Here is a 9,940-nt window from a genome sequence, read left to right as displayed (position 1 = left end):
GTACTAGAACTAACAGTCTCGTTGCTGGCGGAGCTTATAACGAGAAACGAAGCAATTAGAGTTATCATATTGAATTCCGATCCACAGCTTGAGATCTTCTCAAGGTTGTTGAGGAGCACTAGTTTATTCCTAAAGGCTGCAGTTTTGTTGTGTCTGGTTAAGCCAAATGCAAAGCAGATGATATCGGCTGAATGGGTCCCATTGGTTCTTCGCGTGTTGGAATTTGGAGATCAATCCCAGACGTTATTTAGTGTTAAGAGCAGTCCTCAAGAGGCTGCTTATTACTTCTTGGATCAACTTCTTACGGGTTTTGATGAAGACAAGAATTTGGAGAATGCCAGACAAATTGTTTCTATTGGAGGGCTGAATTTATTGGTCAAGAGAGTCGATCTCGGTGATATTAATGAGAAGAACCGAGCAGCTTCGGTTATACTTTGTTGTATACGAGCCGATGGAAGCTGTCGACACTTTTTAGCGAAGAACTTGAATAAGGGTGCTGTTCTTCAACTTCTTCTTCATGGAAATCAGATTTTTCAATGTCATGCTCTTACTCTATTGACTGAGTTACTTTGCCTTAATAGGTATATTCAATGCTTTTCTATAGTTTAGTTTTCTGTTCAATATGTTTTTTTTCCTTATTGCTTTCTTTTGTGAATCAATATGATGAAAGTTATGCAGGACGAGCGAGAAAACAAATTTCTTACATGGATTGCTAAGCGGGTGTTGCAATTTAAACACCATGCACATCTTGTTCATCTGTCTCCGGAAAGCTCGTATTGAAGAGCGACCCATCGTCGCTTCCTTGATGTTGCAATTGGACCTTCTGGTAATCATTTCTTTTAGATTTGAATGTTTTGTTATACAATTTTGTCATGTTGACCATGATCTCTAAAAATCTACATTTTAATTTTATAATCATGTCTTATATAAACGAAACAATAACTTTCAGTTTTAATTTTATTTATTTTTTAATGAAATCGTGATTATGACAAAATATCAGTACCAAGTACCAAATATGCTCAATATTGAATTCATTTGGAAACTTTTTTGTATCTGGATCTGGCTCACAAACCGCCAATAAATGGGTATGGTTGGGAATTGGGATACATGGAATATGCGTCACCTTGAAAAGTCTCCTCCTGCCGATGATCCGACCATCCGATTACCATGAAATTTGGACACTGTAAATCTCTTTGAGACAATCTTTTCAACTCTCATTGAAGCCAATCAGATGCTGCCTCCGACCTGTTAGAGTGATTCTATTGCTTGTAATTTGATGAGAAAGTGAATTATATGGGGTTAAATGACTAAATAATTCTTTGTATTCAGTATTTAAGATGTTATAGATGATGGAAGCCCATGAATGTTTTGAAACGGGATGAGAAAGGGAGTTGAAAAAGTGGTTTTTCGAAATGAAGTAAAGTGTATAATTGGCGTGAATTTCCTCATTGATGCTTATGTAGTTGCAGTCACGTCGTCGCAGGGAGATCCTGTGCAGTGCAGCGTTTACAGGAAAGAAGCGGTTGATGCGCTGGTAGAAGGTTTGGATTGTCGGGTTTGTAACGAGAAAGTGCAAGAACAATCTGCTAGAGCATTATCATTGTTAGAAGGACATTTTACTTATGCTGGAGAAGCAAATGCAGAACAATGGCTTTTGAGACAAGCAGGATTTGATTATGATTCTGTAGACTCGTCTCACAGGAAAGACTATTTCATTGCAGATATGTTGCATACGGTAAGCTCATCATTTGGTTAATTGGTTATTGGTTATTGGTTAAGAAAATAGATTCATAACTATAAGTGTGTAATTACTGATTATGTTCAGAATGAAGAGGATGAAGCTTTACAGAAATGGCAGAGAGAAGCAGCAACCGCATTGATAAACTGTGGGAGCAATAGATTATTGGCTGCACTTTGTGATTCTGTAAGTAATGGAATCCCATGTTTAGCTAGAGCGAGCATGGTGACGATTTCATGGATGAGCGGTTTTGTTCACTGGATAAGTAGTAGAGATGTTAAGGCAACGTGGTGTTCGACGTTGATCCCTCGGTTGGCACAATCTTTGAGTCGCGATAAGGCTATAGAGGAAAGGGTTCTTGCATGTTTGTCGTTAGTTTCAGTGATGAAGATTGCAGGTAAGAAGTTGGTATTTATTATGTTTGGTTTCTTTAAAGTTAATGATTTTGTTTTATTTTGGGGATTGACAGATTGTGGGGATATGATGTTTCCAATGAGTAAAGAAGATGTAATGGAGAGTTTAGGCGAGCTTTTGCCATTGACATGGACAGCTAAAGAGCTCATTTCCATGGTCACACAAAGATGATGATCATCATAAATAGGTTTCTTACTTTCTTCTTCTTCATTAATATATTACTTCCTTTCTTTCGACTGCCATTTTGTATGCAGTCTTGCTGTGAATGAGCAATTCAATAATGTAACCCAAAAATATTACTTTTTACTTTATATTTGTATGCCATTTTGGTCTTTTACTTGGATTCTTGATGTAGTAAAACCCCCCATTAGAGCGCAACACCACTGCATATACAACAATTACATAACAACTAACAAGAACTATGCACTCCAGCTTTAGACAACTAGTCTGACTTATAAAACAAGGGTTATTGTATTAGTGTGCTAACTTTCAAATAATTTGGATACACTTTTCTTAACTTAAAGACTCAATTTATAAATATTATAAAATTTGAGTTTAAATTTGAAAATGATAATTATTTATAATTGAATATGTAGATTCAAAAATTAGAATTAAATGAAGAAAAAAAAAGAATTGCATAAGGTGAGATGGCAAATGACCCTAAAAAGCCCTTAAATGAAGTAGTGACAATTTTAATTGCCTTGGTGATTACTTTATATTTGTTTACGAAAATACCACCATCGCGTGACGCGATGGACCTTCTTGTCACACGATGGGAATATGTTCTTTATATAAACTAGCATGTATCCCATGCATTTTCACGAGTAATAATATAAAAAAACCGTGAAAAAATACTAAGGTAAAAATGTTTATGTGCGGGTCAACCCACAATCCGACCCAAGTATCCATTTACTCTCACATATATCCAAATTAACCACAGCTTTCGACCCGACAATCCGAACACTTTAAAAATTAAACATCATTATCTATATATAGGTTAGTTAGTCAAAAAGTTAAACTTATATTGTTAAAATGTCGCGTGTTCATCAAATTTGGTGTTGAATTTGAAATATAAAGTGTTATTAGCCTAGTTGGTTAAACGGTTGTACTTGTTTTGTTAGGTTGCAAATTTGAACCATACTTATAACATTTTTAATTTTATTTTTAACCGTTTTAAGTTTATGAGCGGGTCAACCCACAATCCGACCCAAATATCAATTACTCTCACATATATATCCAAATTAACCACAACTTTTGACCCGACAATCTGTACACTTTAAAAATTAAGCATCATTATATATATATATATATATAAATACTTAAATTTTTTTCATTTCGTTATTTTCCTTTCTCTCTTTTTTCTCTCTATTCCGTGTTCTCTCTCTCGCGACAACACAGTGGCGGAACTCTAAACGAACACATCATACAGATCGACGACGAAAACCCATTCTAATATCATTATTTGAATCGATTTATGTTCTTATTTCCATTATGTTCATCTCCAAACCCTAAACCATGAGGTTGTTCTTATTCTTCATCTTGTGCATATTGGTTATTCATCTTGTCGATGATGATATTTGCAGATGATGTTTTGAATCGGGTCGTTTTACGAAAATTCATGTGATTTTCGCGAAGGGCTGTCCCTTGTAGCGAAGGGCCATCCCTTGTAGCGATGGGCCATCCCTTGTAGTGAAGGGCCATCCCTTGTAGCGATGGGTCATCCCTATCCCTTGTAACGATGGGTCATCCCTATCCCTTGTAACGATGGGTCATCCCTTGTAGCGAAGGGCCATCCCTTGTAGTGAAGGGCCATCCCTTGTAGTGAAGGGCCATGTAGCGGTGGACCATCCCTTGTAACAAAGGGCCATCCCCTATAGCGATGGGCCATCCCTTGTAGCGATGGGCCATCCCTTGTAGCAATGGTCCATCCCTTGTAGCGAAGGGCCATGTAGCGATGGGTCATCACTTGTAGCGAATGGTCATCCCTTGTAGCGAAGGGTCATCCCTTGTATAGAAGGTTCATCCCTTGTAGCGAAAGGCCATCCCTTGTAGCGATGAGAATTTGAAATCCATTATATTATTGAAGGTAGGTTGTCAAATTGGTAGGTTAGAGTGCGTCATATTTGATGCTACAAGAAGAAGGCGATAACATCGACATGTTTGCGTTTTTTGTTTGTAAATCTCATCTTATTTTTGTCAAAAGACTGATCAAGTATTTATTTGCCTTCAGTTTTGTTTGTAATCGAATGTGTTGTTTCTTTTGTATAACTAGCATTGTTTTTTTTATCATGTTTATTTTAAGGATGTTCTGCACATTTCTATGTTTGTTTAATTAAAGCAAAAAATCAATGATTGTGTACGCTTCTTCGCTTTATTTTCTTCTACAAGTCAATAAATTTTAATGTCATCAATGATCATCAGATGCACAACAAACTATTTTTCATACACTGTATTATAAATAAGGTAAGTCAAATGTTCAATAAGATTGTACAATTATTGACATTGATATGGCTGACTTTGATCAGGATGAAGTTAATTTGTTCAATTTATGCAATCAAATTAAGTTCTAAACCACTTCATAAAACAAATTTGTACACTATATGAGTTTTTTATCAGATAAAAGAAATCAAGATGTCCAAAAGAGAGAAAGCACATTATATTCTTACTAACAAATAACAATTGACAATTACTTATTCAATCACTACAGCAATTGAAACATGAAATGGGCAATTACTTATTCAATCCCAAATTGTATTCCTATTCTTATAGAAAAATACACAGGCGCGACCACGACAAACAAATGTTTAATGCAAAGAAGAACGGAAAAAAGAAATCCCCCATCAAGTCATTCCCTTCTTCAAGAAAGGGATGACCCTTCACTACAAGGGATGGTCCATCGCTACATGGCCCTTCGCTACAAGGGATGTCCCATCGCTACAAGGGATGACCTTTCGCTACAAGGGACGACCCTTCGCGAGAATCATATGAATCTTCCTTGAAACAAAACCGATTCAAAGCATCATCTACAAATATCATCATCAACAATATGAACAACGAATATGAACAAGATGAACAATAAGAACAACCTCATGGTTTAGGGTTTGAAGATTAACATAATGGAAATAAAAACATAAATCGATCAAATCACATGATATTAGAATATGTTTTCATCGTCGATCTGTATGATGTGTTTATTTAGAGTTTTGTCGCCGTGTCGTCGCGAGAGAGAGAACGCGAAGTAGAGAGAAATGAAAATAACGAAATGAAAAAAAATTGAGTATTTATATAAAAAACATATTCCCATCGTGTGACGAGAAGGCGTATCGCGTGACACCATGAAGGTATTTTCGTCAAAAAAATATAAAGTGGTTACCAGCACAATTAAAATTATGCGCTGGTCACCGACTTATTTAAAGACATTTTTAGAATTATTTGGTCAAATTTACCAGTGAGATTTAAAAAAATTGTCACATTAAGTCAATAAACAACTAATTTAACTATTATTTTTAAAATATTGAGATATGTTGTTCTACCTTAAGGCATCGTTTGGTACGTAGTAATTTATATGGGTATAAGATGTAAGAGGTATAAGTTATATGAGAGTATTAAGATATATAAATTATATAGATTATATGTGTTTGGTTAGAAGTATGAAAGATGTATAAATTATATATGTTTTATAATTTTGTGTTTGGTTGGTGGTATAAGAAAAGTAATAAAAAAGTAAAAGACCATTTTACCCTTATATTTATATAAACTATTTTTATTATTTTAATATTAAACTTATTTTAGTTTTTATTATTAATTATATTTAAATTAATAAAAGTAAATTTAATTATCATATGAATATTTAAAAAATAATAATATTATTTAATTATATATTTTTTATTAGTTTTTTTATTTTAAAAAAACAAATAACCATAAATCAAGTGACATAATAACAAAAAAAATTAGATAATTAATGCATCATGTGTGTTTTATAAATGACCATAAAAATATAGTCCCATGTCATTGATTGAATATGTCATAATGAACAAAAATGACCACAAGCGGTATTTCTGCTATCATTCCTAGCCCAAAATGGCCCGATGATAAGGTGAAGGATAAATTGCTGAACAAATCTTGACTATTGCGGTGAATTTGTTTGTGGTTTTCTCATTTTCATTGTCGTCATTCTTATTAGCTTTTGTTGATAAAGTTATGCTCAAATCATTTATGATGTTCTTTCTCTTGTCTATTGTATTTAATTATGATTCACTTTCCAAGACTCTAGCTGAAAAATTAACTTGAGAATTTGTGATAGAGAAAGACTTGTATATGATTAATCATGTCACAATTATGGGTCATATTCTTCCTCCATCACTAAACACAAACACAAGCATGTTACACCAAATTAATTATCTCATTTTCATATGGCCATAAAACAATCTCACATTCACATATCTATAAACTTCATTTTATTGTACACAATTCTTTATATAAAATAAATACAATATATTATATTCATTGGATAACATGATTTGTAAGTTCACAAACTATATAATTACAAAAATATTATACATGTCATATATAATAACACCTAATGGTCTAAAAACCATACAACAGTGCATGTTTTGCAAAAACAAAAGTGACATGTTATACATTTACAAAAATATTATATATGCCTACATGTCATATATAATATGACCCAATGGTCTAAAAACCATCCAACAGTGAATGTTTTGCAAAAACAAAAGTGACATGTTATACATTTACAAAAATATTATATATGCCTACATGTCATATATAATATGACCTAATAGTCTAAAACCATACAGCAGTGCATATTTTACAAAATAAGTACTGCAAGTCTATTCTTTCTTAACTAGTCAAATGAGAAAGTCTTTTGATGAACAATAACTTGTCGGCATCATCGGTCAAGGATGCAAAGACGTCCACAAGTTGTGACTTAGCCGTGATAGCAATAGTTGCATCTATCCTATCAATTGGATCAAGAGGAAGTCGAGAAATCATTTCACATACTTGCACTCTTTTCGTTGACAAATCATGGTGGTAACTTTGTTTAGCAACTAATGCAGCTAAATTCTCTGATGACTTTGTAAAATATTCTCTCATTGTGACATTAAGATCCTTCATGTATGCCATCATAGGATCAGATTTACTTATTTTACCTTTTCTTCCTTCTTCCACATCACTAGTTCTTGCATTAACTAATCCCGGTAGAGATTCTTTTTCAGCATTTTGATTCTCCATATCATCATTTTCAACTTCATTTTCCATTGATGTCATTGCTTTTGCAGGTCCAACAGCAAATTCTCCAGTTGCTCTATCTTTTCCAAAAACAATACATCAGTCCTCATAAAATGGAAGAGGTTTGTTTCTCAGTCCATGTGCATTAGGATCAACCTAGTCAAAATAAAAATTATAAAATATAAAACTTCACTAAAAAAATTTAAATGCAATATTAACTAAAAATGATTTACCTTTACATGTGACTCCCAAACAATATCATCATCACAAGTAATGCTTTTGTCTATATCATTCCATCCAAATCTTGATAAAGTACGCATTCGTTCAACAGCAGTGTATATTCTTTTCAAAACCTTAATTTTTGAGTCAGTATGTGGCGTAGGGCGCAAGTCAGTACCAGGAAATGCAACTACCATTTTGTCATATAAAACATTTAGATATCCTAATCGAAATGCGTTATTTGTCTTCATTCTTAAGCTCACAATATCTTTCAATGCTCCAATAAGAACTTGTTGTTCTTTATCCGTCCAATCATCAGATGTCTCTATAGCACTTAGATTGTCTCCAATTTGAGGATTCAAATGTTGTAAATGTTCTTCTATTAGTAATTCTTCCATAGGATCTATTGACATTTCCCTTCTTATATAATTATGTAATAGACAACATGAAATGATTAAACGACATTGTGTATCTAAGTTTAAGCAAACCAAATGTTTTTTCAATAACATTTCTTGCAGAAGAATGCTTCATGTTGAAAAATTCTTCAAAATTAGAAGGTGATCGTCCAACACTCCAAGATCCTAAATGATACTTATAACTTTTAAATGGTGCTAAAAAACCCTCTCCGTTTGTGTATCCAGCATATACTAAGTAATAATAACCTGTGTTAATGTAGCTATAGGTTAATATTTCTATTAAAATTTTGTAGTAGTATGTAGTCATATATACTGTATCTAAATATATATTTTACCTCGAGGAATTTTTAAACCACAATTTCTATTAATTGCATCTCTTAAGAACTTTACTATTAGCAACAAAATCTTCCCAACCAGGTAACACATAGATAAATATCATATCATGAGAGCAAACTCCAAGCATATTTGTTGTAATTTGTCCTTTTCGATTTCTATATCTTGCTTTCATATCTTCTCCCACATTTACAGGAATATATGTTTCATCTAGAGCTCCTAAGAAATTCTATTTAATGTATACAAAATTATTAAAAACTTTAATGTCATTGTTAAGAATGAAACATTTTTATTTACCTCAAACCATTTCCACCTTTCATTTGTATGAGAATTTTGCAAAGGCTCTGTTTCTTTGAGAAGATCAGTTTGAAGACGTATAAGGATTTTTAACACTTCATGCACATATTTATTAATAGTCCATCCAGAACGAAGGAATGCAAATGAAACATTCTTTATCTTAATGTGATGAGCTAAAATATAGAGAAATATAACTACTTTTTTTTTTCTATAGACACACTTTAACAGTGAGATAATCCTGACATTTTCATAAGGTTGCATAAACGAAGGAAAGCCCTTCTATCCATTCTTAACAAATCAATACATGTAGTATCATTGTGTTTTGTTATCCTATTTATTGTGGTTATTTATTGTGGTTGTTCTAAGTTGTGCAGGATTGATAAATGCAGGAATACAATGAAATGTAGATTGATATCTCTCATAGGCAAATATCATAACCATGTTTAGAAAACAACAAAATTCTTGTTCATTTTGTATAGTTTCAAAAACTACACACATTGTATTATTATTGTCATAATCATCTGCTTCATCATTGTCATATTCAGCATCATTAGCATCCATCTATTAGTCAGAATTAAAAAGTAATATTATTAAAACAACGTGATATTAAAGTTATCTATAAAGATTAGCATCTATTACTTACACCTAATTGAAGACTGCAATACTAAAGTTATCCTTATAAAGATCACATCTAAAAACTGTAATACTAAAGTTACCCTTATAAAGATTAACATTTATTACAGATAAATGAAGACTGGAATACTAAAGTTACCTTTATACAAATCAACATCTATTACACATAGTTGGAGACTGTGATACAAAATTTATCTATTACACATAGTTAGATAGATATTGTAAAGATCAATTACTCCTATAAAGATCATCATCTATTATAAATACCTATTCTGTAATACTAAAGTTCAACATCTTGTGTTCTTTTATGAATCAACCTTTCTGAAATGATGTATGAGTAAAACTCAAATCAAATATATCCAACTTAGTTTTGTGCCCCATTATCTAAAGTAAATATTGTAAAATTAGGTAGATCTCTAAAATATGAGCAAATAAAAGAAGATACTATTCAGTATATAAAGAAACACCGTAAAAATATGCTTACTTGATGATGTGAGGAATCTTGACCGTAGATAGAAAACTGTTATTCTTCAGATTCGTTCTCAGATTAGGTTTCAAAAGCTTCACTTCGTTCACCACTACTGTATTTATGTTTGATTAGGTTGAAGATGAAGTCTTTGAACCACCACTGCCTCTTCTT

At 32.6% G+C, this 9,940-nt stretch overlaps 1 protein-coding gene across 1 annotated transcript; it reads left to right on the top strand.

Moving 5' to 3' along the window:
- Positions 1-6: 6 nt before the first annotated feature.
- On the top strand, positions 7-2,489 carry LOC124917386 (putative E3 ubiquitin-protein ligase LIN-1). The gene is made up of 5 exons (XM_047457833.1): positions 7-581; positions 679-826; positions 1,484-1,735; positions 1,826-2,135; positions 2,208-2,489. Exons 1-5 carry the CDS (start codon positions 178-180, stop codon positions 2,321-2,323), a joined length of 1,230 nt encoding a protein of 409 aa, XP_047313789.1. The 5' UTR covers positions 7-177; the 3' UTR covers positions 2,324-2,489.
- Positions 2,490-9,940: the final 7,451 nt, after the last annotated feature.

Source organism: Impatiens glandulifera, unplaced genomic scaffold, assembly GCF_907164915.1.
Source record: "Impatiens glandulifera unplaced genomic scaffold, dImpGla2.1, whole genome shotgun sequence".
In the NCBI taxonomy this organism is placed as follows: Eukaryota; Viridiplantae; Streptophyta; class Magnoliopsida; order Ericales; family Balsaminaceae; genus Impatiens; species Impatiens glandulifera.
Note: the sequence above shows the minus strand (reverse complement) of the source record. Positions and strands in the feature narration are given on the sequence as shown.

Bases quoted from the DNA above. Each gene is read 5' to 3' on its own strand.
- LOC124917386 (XM_047457833.1), top strand. From the start codon at position 178: ATGATATCGGCTGAATGGGTCCCATTGGTTCTTCGCGTGTTGGAATTT. The intron at 1,736-1,825 runs GTAAGCTCATCA...GATTATGTTCAG, and splicing joins TTGCAGATATGTTGCATACG to AATGAAGAGGATGAAGCTTT. The intron at 2,136-2,207 runs GTAAGAAGTTGG...GGGGATTGACAG, and splicing joins TTCAGTGATGAAGATTGCAG to ATTGTGGGGATATGATGTTT.